General features: G+C 37.1%; 2 protein-coding genes across 2 annotated transcripts in view; both read left to right on the top strand.

Annotated features, from left to right (window-relative positions):
• The first annotated feature begins 6,392 nt into the window (after positions 1-6,392).
• On the top strand, positions 6,393-8,025 carry LOC145729283 (uncharacterized). Its single transcript, XM_081979966.1, has 3 exons — positions 6,393-6,704; positions 7,199-7,627; positions 7,705-8,025. The coding sequence occupies exons 1-3, from the start codon at positions 6,393-6,395 to the stop codon at positions 8,023-8,025; spliced, it is 1,062 nt and encodes a 353-aa protein (XP_081836092.1).
• Positions 8,026-10,789: 2,764 nt separating this feature from the next.
• Positions 10,790-19,376, top strand: part of LOC145729588 (diuretic hormone receptor-like) — a 213,308-nt gene continuing 204,721 nt past the window's right edge. Inside the window, exon 1 of the mRNA XM_081980410.1 lies at positions 10,790-11,001. The gene's annotated coding sequence lies outside the window, so the exon portion shown is untranslated. The remainder of the gene's footprint in view (positions 11,002-19,376) is intronic.

Here is a 19,376-nt window from a genome sequence, read left to right as displayed (position 1 = left end):
CTACAATTCCACAATTATTCTACTATTTAAATTTTACCGCGTTCCCAAATCCACTACTCTCCACCGTCGAAACCGCTTTTTTATATTCGGCAAACTACGTTCTAGAACCACCGCTAAACCGTAACACTGCCCCCCTCTTAAAGCTGATCGTCCCGATCCGCTTCATCTAGTCCCTGGTATTTCTTGAGTCTGTCCAGATGGACAATTTTCATCTTGCCTTTGGGGCTGCGTTGGAGTCTGTACACGACGTCGTTTAACCTTTTTACCACATTGTAAGGTCCCTCCCAAACTGGTGTTAATTTCTTGCCTTTCTTCCTCTGAGGGTCAAACAACCAAACTTTATCGTCCTTCTGGAACCCTTCCAAATTGGCCCTAAGATCATAACGAGCTTTCATCTTTTCGCTAGCTAGATTCAAACTTTTCCTGACAAGATCATGGATGTTCAGTAATCTTTCTTGCAACTCGTCAACGTAGTTCTCAATGTTCGTGCTTTGCCCTGTTGGAGATCCGAACACAACATCACATGGAAGTCGAAGTTCTCGACCAAACAGAACTTTGGATGGTGACTGTCAAAACGCTTCGCGATTTGCGTCGAACTTGGAAGTTGCTTCTCGGTGTATCGCTTTCTAACGGCGGCCTACTCTTAACACGCGCTCGGCCAGATATTGCGGCGCATCGGATCCATCCCGAATCGAGTGCTCGTTCAGTAAGTATCGAGCATAGTAGGCCAAACCGAAACAATATTTGAGATCAAACGTTTCTGTTTTAGGTTACCATTCATATTTTACCATCAATTTATTTTCTGATTACGAAGATTTACCATATGATATGGGTTAGTATTGAAATTTTGCAGTCATAAAATCATATTGTAGAGAAAAAATGTGGCAATGGTAAAGCGTCGTTAATTGTCACTAATTTCATCAAATAAATTAAAGAATAAAATAATTACTATAATATGTAAGGTATCCGGGATTATAACCCGTGGTGTGTCAATTGTGAATGGAATTTCTTCGTAAGGAAGAAATTGCATTGGACCACGGCTTATAAGACCGGGTAACTTTCTTTTTTGACCGACTGTGAAAGCCTTCATAGTTTGATGAAATAATTACTAATTTCGTTTTAAATAATTCAAAATTTTGTTTTTCGGAATCTCCAGAAAGTTCCAACTGTGCGTGAAATTCGAAAATGCTCTATTTTGCCATATTTATACAAACCTTATGTCTCTTACCGTTTTCGATATTTCCATACTTACACTTAAGTCTGCATTTGAGCAACACACTTTATTTTTGCGCAGATGCTTCGCCACAGTATTTCCACTTAAATAATTTTTAGTGTAAAACCTAATGTCTTTTTATATAAAACTTGGCTCAAAACATTGTCACAGTTGCTGCGTTTAAATTGCTTTCAAAAAGTGTGAGTCCTGATATGTTCAGTTAAAACAAATTTTTCCGAGTAACTTTTGTCACAAACGTTCCACTTATACAGTTTTTCTCCGGAGTAATTCCTAAGTTAATGTGTGTGTAAACTGTGAAGTTTAGTTAATTTGATTTTGCCGGGTACATTTTGTCGCAAACGATGCACTTATGTGGTTTTTCTCAGATGGGAGTTCTGATATGTTAAACCAGATTTTTCCGTGAAAATTATGCCACAAAAGTCGCACTCATTCAGTTTTTCTCCGGTGTGAGTCCTGATATGTTCAGTTAAAACAAAACTTTTCGAAAAACTTTTGCACACACACACAGTGCAATTTTATGGTTTTTCTTTGGTGTGAATCTTCATATGTCTAGTTAAATTAGATTTTTCCGTAAAACTATAGTCACAAGTTTTGCACTTATATGGTTTTTCTCCAGTGTGAGTCCTGATATGTCTAATTAAACTAGATTTTAGCCAGAAACTTTTGTCACAAGTTTTGCACTTATATAGTTTTTTTCCCGTGTGAGTCCTGATATGTTCATTTAAAATATTTTTGTACGAGAAACTTTTGTCACAAGTTTTGCACTTAAATGGTTTTTCTCCAGTGTGAGTCCTGATATGTTTATTTAAATTCGTTTTTTTTGAGAAACTTTTGTTACAAGTTTCGCACTTATATGTTTTTTTTTCGGTGTGAGTCCTGATATGCCCCGAAACACTGTTGAAAGCTGGTACTAGATAAATCGTAATGGCCGTAATCGTCTTTCTGGACACTAGACAAGGAAAATGAAGATGCCGGAAGAAGAGAGATAGAAACCGACTGATGCGACCTCATACGAGCTGCGCAAACACTCAAGCTCAGTGAAAGAAATTAGCAATAAAAAAAAGGTATTAGTACACTCAACTCATAAATAACTGAAAATTAATCAATAACAGCGAAAATCGATGGATTAAAATAAAAACTGACGTTGGTTATGTCAGCTGTTTCGAAATAAACTGACATGAATTCAAATTGGCCGCCATGGGGTGTCAATAACGTGCTCAATGTGCCATCACCACTTACAGATACAAAACCAGTACTAACACGAGTTTAATTATAAAATTCATATCACGGCAAAGGAAAAATTGATTAATGAATTTTCAAAGCAAAATCTAGAAATTGTGCTTATTAGTTTGCTAGATTTAAGCCAGGTTTGTTACAAAGGGTGACGCCCCCGGAAATGACGAAATAGTGACATTTACCGATCGATAATCACCGATGGTACATCCCTAACCTAACAATGAATAATATTCAAACGTGAATAAGATTCTTGACACTTAGATGGATGAGTGCGCGATGTAAAATGAATTAAAAATTATTAAATTGAGCTGAAATAATGAAACTAATAACCGATAATTTGTAGTACCAAAAAGTGAACGTTACACATCATAAATAGCTATTATGATAAAGTTTTGCTCAACATTTTAATTTTTTATAAGTGTGAAATTTAGTGTTTATAGTAGGCCCAATAAATTTATGTAGTTTTTGATTTTAATAGTTTTATTACGTAAGTTATACAAATTGCCACAAATTCTTATTAGTATGTATGAGTATTAGTCTCTCGAAATCGGTCAGAGGTTTGTTTTAATGAGATAACTGAATTTAAAATAAACCTAGATTGTAGAGAAAAAATGTGGCAATGGTAAACTCTCGTTAATACATCAAATAAATAAAGAATAAAATAAATACTGATTTTCAAAATTTCGTTTTTTTTGGATCTCTCCAGAATGAATTCCAAAAGTGATAATCATGTTTGGAATTTTAAGACGGCATATTATGAAATTCGAAAATGCGAATATGCGAAAATACGAAAATCCAATTTTGCCATTTTTATACAAACTCTGTATTTCTTTTAGATATTTCCATACTTACACACGTTAGCAGTTGAGCAAAGCCTAAAAGTATTTTGGCGCAGATGCTTTCTCCACCTTCGGTGTCGGGCTCTTTCGCCAAAAAAATATGAAAATAAACTCATGCAGTTAAGAGATAACAAGTTTTCATGCAAAATTATCGGTAATTTTTATGCACTTGTGCAATTACCCCCGATAATATTCTAGACGAAGTGGTAGTTACTTCAAACTGTATACACAATGCATTACGCATGTTTTAGAAAAAAATATGAAAATGACCGAATGCAGTTTGCAAAGATAACAAGTTTGAACGCAGAATTATCAGGTCATTTTTAAGCACGAATGTAATTTTGGGGAATATTTCCCGAATAAAGAAAATGTTTTGGTTTTGCTGCAACTATAGATTGCTCAATGGAGCTCAATGAGCAAGTTCCAAACCGTTTATTAATTTTTGTTGACATCGAGTTTGACATTTTTTGGTTATAAAAAGTCAAAAAAATGCGCGTGGACAACAATTAGTGTACTAGCAATAGGCTCTACAACAATGCAGTCGTTATAGATACGTACAGTGCAATTATCGAAATGCAATTATCACTTTAGAATGCAATTATCGCTGTCATTCTGGTGAAAATGCACTGCTCATATGGGACATTTAACACATGAGGGAAATATTCAAAAAAATCGTAATCAAAAATAAATATTGACGTGTCCGAGCGTTTTCTCAGAAAAGAAATCCCTGATTTTTAATAGAATTTATGCGTAACTTTATGGACACAATGTATATTTATATACAGGATGGTCCAGTTTCCTTGGCGGAAACTTCAGAGAGCGATAGAGAATCGAAAAATAATATGAGTTTGCATTATAAACCATATACAAATTTTTATTTTTTTTTATTTTTTATATCCAGTGATGTAGGGCATGACAAGATACATCTAACCCAAATTTGAGGTAAATATCTCTAAAACTGTGAGAACTATAAAGCAAAAACTAAAAAATATATAAAATTTAACCCCCTGTATTTCTTTAACGAAGCTTTTCTCGAATATAGTTTATAATGCAAACTCATATTATTTTTCGATTCTTTATCGCTCTCTGAAGTTTCCGCCATGGAAACTGGACCACCCTCTATATTATACCAGGTGTCCAAGAGCACCCTGGACATAGGAGATTAACATGGGAAAACGGTTTTGATTTTTTTGCGCCTGTACGGTTGATTTGATTGAAAAATCGTATTAATGAAAGTTGTAGTACCTATCACGGACTAGTTTTCTGTATTTTTTTCGAATCTCTAACTTGAGCCCTTTTGTCGTAAAACACGAACAAAAATGCGAAAATTTAAACTTTTTACCTGCACTGTATAAGCGGTTGCCGAGCAACCGTACCCGCAACAATGACCTGTTTACCCGTTGCCCGACAACCGCCTATACAGTGCAGGCCAAAAGTTTAAATGTTCGCATTTTTGTTCGTGTTTTACGACGAAAGGGCTCAAGTTAGGGGTTTGGAAAAAATACAGAAAACTAGTCCGTGATAGGTACTACAACTTTCATTATTACGATTTTTCAATCAAATCAACCGTACAGGCGCAAAAAAATCAAAACCGTTTTCCCATGTTAATCTCCTATGTCCAGGGTGCTCTTGGACACCTGGTATAAATTAACAATCGCGCGATCTCCGATTTGATGTGACGTAAAAATCGTCACCGGCCCGAGTCGATACGGGCAACATTTCGCTTATGGAATTAAGCAATCCTTTACTGTTCACCGTCCTTGGGCTATACCATACTATATGACGTGAAAATGGCGTCAAGGTACCATGGCGCGCGGAACTTTAAATGTTTATTAACAAGTTATTTTTAATTTTACATTAAAAATACACTTTTTTTAAACCTTGCTTTAGCACATCTTTGGATAAAAGAAAATTGGAAAGGGCCCCATTGCTGCATTTAAATGGCTTTTTACTACCACTTTAAATTATAACAAATTACATGAAACATTTGTTACAATAGCTCCATTTCAATAGGCGTTTACCAGTGCGAGTTCTGCCATGTGAATTGATATCCCTTTTTGTTAAAAAAAATGTGATGACATATTTTGCATTTTGAATGTTGAAGAGAATTATGCCCACATGTGATATGATGTATAAGAAAATGTTTACGTGAGAAAACTTTTCCACATCCATGGCAACTGTATTGTTTACATTCTATAGCAGTTTTTAAATGATCGTTGATGTCAGATTGGGAACGAAAATGTTTGTTACAGTAACTACAATAATATTTTATTCCAGTCTGAAGACTATCCGTCTCACAATTCGCGTCTGGTAATTGAGGAGGCACGACGATTTCTCTCCTCTGCCGACTTGTTTTAATTGGCTATGCCGCTGAGCGGTCAAGATAACTGGTCCTCACAGGGCACCCAATTCTCACTTATGGCTCCTCGGTCCACACCTCGGGCAACTGCATCGACCTGCAGGCTAAACTAAGTGAGGATAGCCAGATATAGTGAAAATCTGTTGCGGGGCAGCAGCAGCAACAGTACCATGTGGCGGTGCCGAAGATGTACTTCACACACAGCGTCACAATGGAAGTGGGAGGCGCCACTGTAACAGTTCCAACGGCTTCCACACTGCGGTGCAGAAGGGAAACGGAAGTCCCACTAGACTATCATTCCATTATCCAACATGGCTGAAACAAATCTAAACATGGCGCTCAGTCCGGGGCACCCCTTAAGTGGGTAGAGGGTGCGAAGAATCCCCCCGTCCATGGAAACTAACAGAATACAGATATATAGAAAGGAAATCAGAATTGCAACGTGGAATATACGTAGCATATGTATGGCAGGAAAACTCGCCAATGTAGATGCAGAAATGCATAGACTGGGGTTCAAGATCTTGGGGCTGAGCGAGGTGCGATGGCCAGGCACTGGGAATTGCGGGACTGAAAATGGCGTTCTCTACTACTCTGGTGGCGACGACCCCAAACACCAGTATGGCGTAGCTATACTCATCTCCTCTGAACTGGAAAAATCGGAAATTAACTTATCCCACTCGGAGACCGAGTAATGCTTTTGAGACTCCTTATTACTCATAGAGTTATGAACGTAATTGAAGCCTATGCTCCAACACGGGACAAACCTGATGAGGCGGTTGAGGAGTTCTACTATGCATTAGAACGAGCTATGAAAATAACAAAACAAGGGGAGATGACAATTGTTCTTGGTGACTTCGGGAAGGGTGCTGATGGCGAGGTCTGCGGAGATCATGGTCTGGGAGCACGCAACACTAGGGGTGATCGTCTGGTGCAATTCTGTGCAGAGCACCGCCTCTCTGCTGCCAATACCTTCTTCAAACAACATCCTAGACGCCTATACACGTGGAAATCCCCAGCCGATCGTGGTAACCACATAGTAAGAAATCAAATAGATTTCGTCCTCATCAAGCCCACCATCTCGTAGTAATAAGTCTACAGCTTCGCTACTTCGCTAGAGTCCAACGTCCAAATAAACCTAAGCGGGCCGATGTCAAGAGACTTCTTGATCCCGAGGTACGAGCCAAACAACTAACATCTCCAATGACGATGAAGTAGAGCCTCGGTGGATTGCTTTGAAGAAGGCACTTTTGGAAACTCAGGAGGGTGACATTGGTTATGCACAAGTCTCTAAAAAGCAACAGTGGATGACAGACGAAATTCTACAACTTATGAACGAGAGAAGAAAATACAAAGCCACAGACAATAACCGGTACAGGGAGCTGAACAGGGCAGTGAGATCAGAATGCCGAAAAGGAAAGGAAGGAGGGCTAGCTGAAAAATGCAGTGAAATGGAGACACTAGAAAAAAAAACACGACTCGTTCAATCTCCACAAAAAGATCAAGGAATTCACGAACACCCAACGCAATCAGATCCACGGGATTTTGAAGGACACTAACAACAAAATCTTAACAAGCGTTAAGGAAAAGCTTAAAAGATGGAAGGAGTATGTCGAGGCCCTCTTCAATGACACACGACCCCGCCAACCACCTGGAGACTATGACGATACCAACGAGCCCAGCCCTGTTATCACGACAGAGGAAGTGAGACATGTTACAAAACTTCAGAAAAATGACAAGACTGTAGGACCAGACAATATTCACGCGAAAACCTTAAAATCGATCGGCAGTGCAGATGCTAGAGGCCTAAAACTTCTTACATCGTTGTTCAACTCAATATATGAAACTGGGAAAATACCAAAGGACTGGCTGAGGTCGACGTTCAGCGCTCTGCCAAAAAAACTGAACGCTTCTCAATGCAACGACCACCGAATGCAAAGCCTGATGTCTCACGTCCTCAAGGTATTTCTCTGCATCGTCCACACTCGAATATACGCCAGATTAGAGGGGCAGGCTGGAGAGACGCAATTTGGATTTAGGAACAGAGCGGGCACGCTCGCGAGGCTCTCTTCTCTCTCAACGTTCTCACACAGCGATGCAGAGACATGAATGTTCATATATACGACTGCTTTATTGACTATGAAAAAGCTTTCGACTGGGTCTCGCACCAGAAGCTCATTGAGATCCTAAAATACACCGAAGTCGATACGGGAGATCTAAACATCATCACACAGCTGTACTGGCACCAAATTGCAGAGATTAGGATAGAGGGCATGACATCCGAAGAAACAGAAATCAGAAGGGGCGTTAGTTTAATATATTCTCGGAGGCGGTGTTCAGGGGGGCACTGGAGAACGTGAAAGAAGGCGTTAAAATCAACGGCACCCTCATTAATAATATACGATTCGCCGACGATACGGTCGTGGTCGCCGATAGCCTCCCATATCTCCAGAATATGATGGACCTCATCGTTGAACATAGCACACAGTATGGTCTACACATAAACAACGTTGCCAAGACCAAGATGGTCGTGTTCTCCAAGGCACCAAGACGGGCGATCCTTCAGATCAACAACCAGGCTGTGGAACAAGTGCCATTAAATATCTTGGAGAAGAGTGACCCTAAAATGGAAATCAGATCAAGGATAGAACAGGTCAGAAGGGCATTCATTTCCATGAAGAACCTCCTCACTAGTAGAGACCTAAACCTACAGCTCTGCATACGTATATTGCGCTGTTATATCTTCCCAGTGCTACTCTATGGCTCCGAGAGTTGGACATTATGCCAAGCAATGGAGAACCGCATTGGCGCTTTTGAGATGTACTTGTATCGCATATCCTGAGTAGACAGGATAACCAACGAGGAAGTGCTAAGGAGAATAGGTAAAGGTAAAGAACTGCTGACAACCATCAAAGAACGAAAGCTCCAATACATCGGGCACGTTATGAGGGGGGAGCGGTACGAGTTCCTCCGGCTCCTTATCGAAGGGAAGATCGAGACAAACGATCTGTGGGCAGACGGCAGAACTCATGGCTAAAGGATATACGTCGATGGTGCGGACGTACATCTATAGAGATCTTCAGGGGTGCGGTTTCACGAACCATTATAGCCAGTTGGATCGCCAACCTCCGTAGGGAGACGGCGTCCTAAGAAGAAGAACCTAATGGATGGGATGCTGATTAAATACGAGTACATCACGAAAAATCTATCAATAAGTAATATTTTTTTAGGCCTGAAAACAATAAGAATTGCGTTAGTTTACTTTATGGAAATGCCTCTCCTTTAGATTATGTAGTACTAAAAACTTTGACACCCTGTATATCAAAGAGGAGCAACATTTTATTAAAAAATTAAATTTGGTGGAATCCTAATATTTTGACGTCTAGAGTCTAACCTTGGTTTTTGGCGCATTCTGTACGGAACACCCTGTATAACATTGTTTTGGTCTCTATCTATTTGTACTAAATTTCTTTGTCTTTGAGTTACAAGACTTTTAAGTTTATGATGAAGAATAATTATTTACGTATCAAGAGCTGAGCCACGAAGATTACGCCCGCCTGCGTTGTTTTTAGATTCGACGCAAAACGGAGGTTGTTATTTGGCAACAGTTTTATCAGAATTGATTTCCAGGTTACGTCTTAATCCATACAGTAGAGCTAATCATACAACATGTCCACGACGACCCTAAGAGTCTCCCTTCCCATGGAAAATTGATTTTTATATTTTTGCCTCAGTAGGGTTAAATTTTACAGAAACGCTTCAGATAAAAACAGTAGAGCATATTTTTGGCTATCAACGTACCACGTGAAAAAAAAATCATACACCAAAACCTGTAATTTTTTATTCCCCTAAGTGAGACCATTTAGACTCAAAACAGCTCTAATATCCGAACTTTTTAAAAAGATTTTTGTGCCGCACCTTATACTTATTCATGAGTTAATGGCATGCTGATAAACAAATCTTAGTATTAAAAACCTTTTGAAATTGAAATACCATAAAAAAAAAAAAAAAAATACCCATCACCTTAAAATTTGTTCTACATTTTTAAAAAATAACAAATATCTGAGATACTGCACATTTTAGACATATCAAACGTCAAATCATCACCAAAATCATTTGAAAAAATGCAACTTTGATATTTTCTCTGCATTTGGTACAAGTACAGCGTGACTGGTTGAATTTTGACTACTCCCTTAACTTCCTTAGTTTTGATTTTAGCAAAAAACGTTAAATACAAAACTATTAGATATTTAGGTCTACTATACTCTTAGATAAACAGTTATTATACAAGGTGTCCAAAATTTGAGTAACAAACCAACCTTATGTTTTTTTTTAAATACAATGACCAACTTTTTATCCGATATTTGAATTCTACGTCAAATTCTAGGCCTAATTGATGTAAAATATCTGTATCAATATTTTATATCACTGTTATTGAAAATATACAGGGTTTTCAAACAACAAAAAGAAAAACTGTTACATTTTAAACTAACACTCTATAAGTCTATTTTGCCAGCTGTGAAAAACCCGTCCCTGTAATTGCCACAAATTAGATAAAATTTGTTTATTTTTTTAAGTTTTAGTTCGATTAAGCAAACTTAAACAGCCATGAGAGATTAAATAAAACAGTATTTGGAAGAAATTGCAGAGGTTTGAAACTAAAATTTTAATAAATCATATAAAAAAACGTATTTTTTTAACTGATTCTAGTGATTCCAGAGTCGTCACATTTACGTGAAATAGGTCGCAACAACTAATGTTGCAGTAATTAACTATCATTATCCTCTACTTTTAAAACAAATGGACTGTAAGTTGTCTAGACCTTACAATCTTCATATTTTCCAGTCATTTTCTAATAATCAGTAAAGTTCCAACGCTAAGAATAAAATGGTTAATGGAAATTTGGTTAACTAATTATTCTTAACCTAGATTTATCAAGAAAAAACGTTAATTACGTTCTTTTGGACCTTTTTATCAAAAAGCATTTTTTATTGAATAAACTAAAATTTTAACATTTTGCAACTAGTTCTTAAATCATCCCGAGATTCTGCGTTACGTCGATGTTAGTGTTGAAAAGCGTCGGGACGCCTGACGCGTCCCAGTGTTCGCAAAGCCCGGACGCCGTGAGGAAGCGCGTCCTTTTACTGCTCGAAACGCGCTTAAAGTCGTCACTTCTGAAAGTTTAACGAGTTTTGCGACTTTTTTCTATTCAACGCTAAAAAAACCTCTAATCCTGTGCAGAATTCGTCATTAAAACAGAATGTTTGAGTGAATAGTTTAACCAGGTTTTTGTCCATGAATTGTTGTAGTTTGCAGTGGTGTACTGGAGTTTGACGGTAATTTCCATAAATATTTGCTTGTTAAGTTTAGTTTGAAACTTTTACTGTTGCATTCGAAAGTTAAACCAGTCAAACATGTTAGTTGGTACAAACAAACTTGTAATTCACGTCAGAAGTGTCTGTTTCGATTATCTTTATTGAAAGTAACATTAGAGAGCAGCGTGAATAGATTAAGAAGTATTGCCAATTTTGACAAATTTTAACAAAAATTTTAACAAAATAAATGTTTGTTATACTAGAATTTCAGTATAATTTTAGCAAATCTATATAAAAATAGTAGTGGTTGAATCCTACTTAAAATTATAAGGGACAGATATTTTTTGTATAATTTTTATGCGGAAAGTTGCATTTACTGACAACCTGCGTGTACTATAAATTGCTCGTTGCATGTATCTGCATAATTTATAAGTAGTTAGGAGTGCACATTTTTATCAGTAAATTTAAGTATCTAACATTTTAAAATACTACCCTATTTTCGGTTTTTTTACTAGTTATAATATAGTTTCAAAAGTTTTATAGTATGAAAACTAACATATTTCCAGGTAAGTACTAATTGCAACTACTTATAACGAAATAATGATGACAGAGTCAATTTAATAACTATAACACTAATATGATTATAATTAGTTATGCACCCAAAGCTTCAGTCAATTATTATTGTGTTTTGATAATTGTTTCATCAGGGACTTTCTATCGTTATGGCAGATTAAGTAATTGGATTATGAATAGAGTCCGGATTAAAGCACTAAAGTCTTAAAAAGCTTAAAAAGCAAAATAATTTTTTTAAAAAAAGCATAAAAATCTGTCAAAAAACACAAAACTCTTACAGAGATGCAAAATTTTTTGAGTTCAACTTCTAGAAATTTTTTGAAAAATTTCAAATTGCTTTAGAAGCATAAGATTTTAGACTTTAGTTTTGAAAACTTTCAAAAGTATTTTGAACTACTTGAGAGCATTTGGACTGTTTAAACAGCATACTGAAGGTTCTGGAATTCTTTAGAGGCATTTGAAATCTCTTACACGGTTCACAAAATTTTTTGGAAGCTTCTACTTTAACTGCTTTAATGTCTTCTGGGAGCTTCTAGACTAGTTGAAAAGAAAAGAGTTTGGAATCTTTTAGACTGTTCTAAATTATTTTGAAAGCTTCTAGACTGTTTTGAAAGACTTCCGACTGGTTTAGAAGCATTTTGGAGTTTCTGTAGTGTTTTGAAATATTTTTAGACTACTTTAGGAGCATTTGGAAGGTGTTTGGGCAGTTTAAAGAGCCTTGAAAGTTATGGATTGCCTTTAAGACATGTGAATTTGAACTTTTGGAAGCTATTAAACTGTGCTAGAAGCATACGGAAGCTTTTAGACTGCCTTGATTTTTTGAGAGCTTCTAGACTAGTTATTATTTGGAAGCCTTTAGAGTGTTCTAATAGCTTTTGGAAGCTTCTAGACTGTTTTGGAAGGCTTTAGACATATTTTGGAGTTTCTGCAGTATTGTAAAACCTTTTTAGACTACTTTAGGAGCATTTGGAAGGTGTTTGGGCAGTTTAAAGAACCTTGAAGGTTCTGGACTGCTTTTAAAACATTTGAAACCTTGTAGACGGTTTTAGAAACTTTTGGAAGCTGTTAAACTGCTTTAGAAGCATACGGAAGCTTTTGAGAATTTTTAGATAAATTGAAAAGCATTTGGATGCTTTTAGACGGTTCTAAAAGCTTTTAGAAGCTTCTAGGCTGCTTTGTAAGCTTTACAAGACATTTTAGAGGTTTTATAGTGTTTTGTAATTATTTTACAATTTTTTAGACTACTTCAGGAGTATTTGGAATTTTTTTAGTCAGTTTAAATTTGTAAATTGATAATTATACATTGTGCAACATGTTTTCGTCGTTCAGTAACCTTCAATATCTGAATATATCAATTTTTTTTGTTAGTTTATTTTTAAAAACTTGAAAAGCTTGTTTTGTAAAAAACTAGTTAAACCATACAAAAATAGCAGTAAATAAGCACAAAAAAACTAAAATAAGCACAAAACGAAGAAAAAAGCATCAACAAAATCTGTCAAATGACTCGTTTTTGCATACATAAATAGATAGATAGATAATTGTTTATTTATTCAAAACCCAAATGGGCGTAGAACAGTGTCACACAATACAAGCAAAGTACATGAAAACCATTTAAACATAATAAAATCCGTTAATTAAAATTACAACAACTAAAATACGTCACAAGATTTACGAATAACAATTTTGCTCCTTCATGTCACTATTAAAAAATTCCTCCAGATTGTAGAACGCTTTGTCAACCAAAAAAAAATTTTTAAAGTACTTTTCAGGCGATTCCAAGTTATTACACGCTATTTTTCAGGAAGAAAATTATATATCTTCATCATCATAAATGTAACATTTCTCTGAAGAACTACTACTACTACTTCTAACTCATAGAGTTGAGTACAGATGTCACCAGATGTTGCACACAACTATCATTTCTGGCATCCAGTTGACTATACTGGAACGAAGGTTTTGTTCTTTGGTTATCAAGCCCTATAGCCTCTCTGATGAGCCGTAATACGGCGAAACCGGTCAGAGGATTGGGATTGATAAACAAAAAATAAAACCTCACCATTTTCAACCAATCAGATCGGTGTTTACCGAATGATGCGGCATAAGCCATATCTGATTCTAGAGTCGATGTAGCCATGATAAGCAGTCAACGCTGCTTCGATTTCCGCTCTTTCCCTCACTATCCTTAGCGCATAACAATAGCGACTCAGACTAGCAGCAACCCCCCCACCTTCCACTCCCCAGTCTAAGCGGTCATCAATGTTAATTCCCAAAAAATTAATATGCTTTACCGATGTTATTTTTTCCGAGTTATAAGTCAAATGGAACTCATTGGGCGTTCGATTATCAAACAAAATGCATTGCGTTTTAAGTATATTTAAGACCAAATCATTATTGCAAAAATAGTCATCAAGCCTGTCCATAACTGTTTCAACAGAAGTCAACATAAGTTCAAGATCTAAAAATTAACGTAGTATCATCTGCATACAAGACGGTGTTTTCCCCATAGACAGCAACCAGATCATTTGTATAAATAATATAAAGGAGTGGTCCCAGTATGGACCCCTGTAGAACCCCCCTAATAATGTCAATTTTATTAGATTTTATTAATTGTCCTTCATGATCACGTTCTACTCACGCACTACCTGCTGGATGACTTGATAAGCTCATGTGCACGACCTCTAATCCCATATCGTTCCAATTTTTCCAATAGTTTGTGATGATTTACTGTATCGAAAGCTTTTGATAAATCTAGACACAACGCCAAAGTATATTTCTTCTTGTTTAGCGAAGAAGACACATCCGACAATGCTTGGTATATGGCCCTAATCGTATTCTTTCCTTTTCTAAATCCATTCTGCCTGTCTGAGAACACTGACTGGCGCTCAAGAAAAGAGATCAATCTGTTATAAATAACTCTTTCAAGTATCTTGCTAATATTCGGCAATATGGACACTGCTCTATAGTTTGATTCACTGGTTTTATCACCTTTTTGTATATTGCATTAATATAAGCATTTTTAAGTTTATCTGGAAAACAACCAGTTTCGATGCTAAAGTTTATTATGAATGCCAGTGGATCGGCAATGACACCTGCAACCTCCTTCAAAACAAAAACTGGAATTTCATCGTCTCCGGACGATTTAATATTTTTTAAAGTTTTCTTCTTCTCTCGGTGCCATGCCTGTCTTCATGACAATTTGGTTGAATTGGTCTCTATCTGTTGCTACTCGGAATAGTTTTTCTACTCCCAGTCCAGTCCAGTTTCTAATATTTCGCAGCCACGATACCTTTTTGCGACCTATCCATCTTCAAAGTTTTAATACATTGAAAACCTCTCGGTAGTAGTTGATAAATAAATAGAATTCCATACTGTACTATTTTTGGCAACATATTGTTACGGTTTTCCCGTGGGTTTACACAAAGTCAATTTAAATCAACAATTAATAAATTTATTTACACTTCAAAACACTCCGTACAATAATTAATTCAGCTACCAAAAACACTACTACAATTCCACAATTATTCCACTATTTAAACTTTACCGCGTTCTCAAATTTACTACTCCACTGTCTGAAACCGTTTCTTTTATATTCGGTAAACCACGTTCTAGAAACGCTTCGCGATTTGCGTCGAACGTCGAAGATGCTTCTCGGTGTGTCGCTTCCTAACTGTGGCCTACTTTAACACGCGCCCGGCCAGATATTGCGGCGCATCGATTCCATCCCGAATCGAGTGCTCGTTCAGAAGTATCGAGCATAGTATCCCAAACCATAACACTGCCCCCCTCTTAAAGCTGATCGTCCCGATCCGCTTCATCTAGTCCCTGGTATTTCTTGAGTCTGTCCAGATGGACAATTTTCATCTTGCCTTTGGGGCTGGGTTGGACTCTGTACATTGTAAGGTCCCTCCCAGTGTCGTTGCCATCTTTGACTTAATCCTTTGCTCCTCCTGGGTTGAAACATCCACACAGCATCACCTTCCTTATAATTGCCACCAGCAGGTCTGTGGTCCAGTGTCATCTTCATACGGTCGTTGTTTGGTTTCATCTTCTCTCTCTCAAGTTCCTGAGTTGCGCTGGATCCCTTCTGTAACGAACACTGGTCACACCGTTTACATTATTCCTCAACGTCCTTTATGAAGTTAATTCAGTAAAATCGATCTCTTATTCTAGCCAAAGTCTGGTTTACTCCAAAGTGTCCTCCTCCGCGACTGTCATGTTGTTCTCGCAGCACATTCTCTTTGCAGGAATTGGGCACTATTGTTTGGTAAACAAAGCGTTTTCCATCTGGATTTTCCCATTTGCGAGTAATTAAGTCATCTCGCAGTCGAAGCGAATTCCACTGCAACCAGTAACCCGTTACTGTTGGTCCATATCTGGAAATCTGTTGCCAATCCGGTTTCAAATCCTTCTCCAACCATCTTCTGATTAATTTCAAATCAGAGTCTGAGCGCTGTCCTTTTATTATGTCTTCCTTAGAAACGCTGCTCTTCATTCTTTTTGTAGCCTCTTTATCTGTCACCTTCGCGATTTGACCAATCCTCCAACCATTATGAATTTGTTTTTTCCGGTACCTTAAGTCACTATAAAAGCTTGACGATCCTCTACATATCACGGTAAATGTCCTTCCGGGTTCTTCATTTCCTGCTCCTGGTTACGCCAGTTCTGCGGGGTCGGTAAACGAGACTGCTGTCCGCAATTCCACCGGTAATGTCCTTTACGTCCACAATTATAACACGTAATGTTTCTTTTAGCAGAGGAGTTCCGGTGATTTGTTCTGATGTCCTCATTTCGTCGGCACTGCGGGTTTGGAGAACAAGACCGCTGTCTGCAATTCCTGCTATAGTGTTCTTTGCGTCCACATCGATAACACTTCACTCTAGTGATCGGGCGTGATCGTTCTAACTGTGTGGACTGACCATTTCCTAATGCTGCCATTTGTTGCACTAATTGGCCGAACATTGATTTAATTTCATTCATTGATGTAGCAACATGATCGGCTGGCGGTACTCTCTCCTCTTGAATAGTCACAGCACTGATCTTTGGCTTTAAGTCATTGCACGCAGCTTCAACTTCCAGCGCTCGAACCAGTAATTCGCTGCTGTTGCTCCCTTTGATCATCTTCAGCATTTTCTTTACCTCCGGATCTCGAATCCCTTCTACAAAATACTGTGCCACAAATTCTTCTTGGATTTCATCCGGGACGGCTGGGTAAGCCAGATGCACAAGGCGACGAATTTCGGCTTCAAACTCTTGTAAAATTTCACCAGTTTTCTGCTGGCTTGCCTTTAATTGTGTTTGATACACTTCTTTCCTATGCTGATCCCCATAACGACGTTCTAATGCAGCTACTAATGCTTCATAGTTGCTTTGTTGGGCGATAGGCAGAGTCTGTGACAGCTCCAATGCAGGTCCTCGTAATGCCACCACCAGTGCTACAGCCATTTCTTCGTTACTCCATCCATTTGCATTTGCAGCGGCCTCGAATTGGAGTTGGTACGTTGCCCATGAAGTTTGACCGCCGTATGTGAGAGGCTTGATCTTGTTGAGCCCGTTTCCGGTGATCACTGTAGAGCTGACTCCTCTGCTGTCCGGTCAGATATTGCGGTGCCAAAATCGTAACAATATTGTGAATTAGAAATTCTCTGAGATGTTACTTGACAGCAGGCATTTATAAAATAGTTGTTTAACGCATTGACTATTGCCAAGGAACTTTCATATTTATCTGAAAGATTGTTAAGTATATATATATATATATTTATCTGAAAGATTGTTAACCATCATTCATTCTTTTAAATACCAAGATAATGGTTGTCAAAGGCCTAAATAAGTAGAAAACTAATATTTTCTGGAAGCCGTTTCATACTTCAGAATGTCCGAAAGTCGATAACAAACTTTATCTAAAATTACATTTTTTTCTAATTGAGAAGAAAGGTTTGAGTATAAAATTTTGTGTAGCAAAATTTTTGTTAAAATTTCATCCAGAGTTTTAAAAACACAAAACAATTAAACATATAATTATTATTGCAAGCAGTTACAGCAAAACGGACATCAGATTCGTGTTCTCCATGCCAATATTAGTATAAATGGTCACTTTGACACGTCTAAATCCAATATGGCGGCAGTCAGTATAGTAGGTCAAGAAAAACGAAGTTTTCAACAAAATTTCGGTGCAATTTTTCAAACAATGGCGAATAATTTGAGTATTTGACACATTCCGTAAAGACACATCAGATGATCGTAGGTAGCTAATGAATGGAGCTATCATGTGACGTTGAGCGGGCACTGCTAAGTTGTCCCGTTCAACCGCTAGAGGACGTCAAACTTGATTTCCTTTTTTCAAACATTTTTCTAAATATCTCGAAAACGGTTTAAGTTAGCAGTGCAAAACTTTTATCATATATACCCCTCAAAGAGATGCAACTTTTAATGCAATAACAATTGAAAAACAATATTCACCTACAATATGATTGAAATCAACTACAAATCACAGAAAAATCCATTAAAACTAACCGAATGTCTGTTTTCTCTAATTAATCGTACAGTGCTTCGAAAATCCATTACTCAGTTATAAAAGTTTATTTTCTTACCACTTCAATTAATCCACAAGTAATATTTTTCAACAGACTGACATCTATACAAATTTCAATGTCTTAAACCTGTTAAAATCGAAAAAATACATAATTTTCATCAAAACAAATTTCACCGCATTGAACCAATTTGGACCTGATTCTGGTCGACTAAATTTAATTTTCCTCCAAACCGAAATTAGTGATATATAAATAAAATAATAAGTGAGGGTTTTTGCCTCGTTAAGCCTCAAGTACACGGGGCGAGTTTACAAGCTACTAGGCTTTTTCACAAGCAGCTCGTAAACTAGTTCTGTGTACTCGATTCACTCGCTCCCTTAGCTGCTTGTAAAAACGCTCACAGTAGCTTGTGCTCAAGTGGCTAGTAAGGCCTTGAAAATGTCGGAAGAGCTGGTTCTCATCCATTTCGTCTAACAATTGATTTTCTTTCATCTCAGACATAAGTCGTTTAAAAGTCGCATCCCTCAACATTTTGTTGCTGTAGTTCTTATCTTTAATGCTCCACAATGTAAGAAATTGTTGTAAAAAAAACGAAATATTACTTGGGTTCCACTTCGTTTTTACAACAGTAGGTATACAGGGTGTCCCACGACGAAAGACATCGATTGATATTGGAAAAAGTATAAATAGTAGAGTTTTGAAAATTTGGCAGGATACTGATGTGGGCATGCCCAATCTAACTAAAATATTTTCAAGATGGTGCACTTCCGTTTATACCGGAATTCGATCACAACTTTCTTATTTTAAATAGAACACACTATATATTATTACATATTTGGATTCCTCGCAAAATTTTGACCAACTTTTGTGTAGAATGCCCTATGTCTATCTCTAGCCGTTTTCGAAATATTTGATGTTTTTACAAAAAAGTGACAGTTGCAACGCTCAACATATTTTTGTACTCTGTCAAAACCGTACCTCATTTTGCAATGAAACTTTGGGTTATTGTAAATAAAGGATCGTTTTATTACACTGATGGTGCGTAATGACTCATTTGTATACAGGGTCGTCAAAAAAAAATCATAAACTTGCCACTAAAAAAAATGAAAAATTTCAAGTTTTTTAAATAGAAACCCACATTTTTTATGACGGAATCATTTTGAGCATCAAAAATTACTATACGTTTCAATTTACTTGCCTATACCTAAATCCAACCCATTTCGTTTTATTTGGGAATAAACATTTTTTATTATTAAAACTCCAGATTTCTTGAAAATTTCTCTCTCTAATTACGTG

The sequence above is a fragment of the Ips typographus genome, linkage group LG5, assembly GCF_016097725.1.
Source record: "Ips typographus isolate SLU linkage group LG5, UJ_Ityp_2.0, whole genome shotgun sequence".
NCBI lineage: Eukaryota > Metazoa > Arthropoda > Insecta > Coleoptera > Curculionidae > Ips > Ips typographus.
The sequence above is the reverse complement of the archived record's forward strand: the minus strand, read 5'-3'. Positions and strand labels throughout refer to the sequence as shown.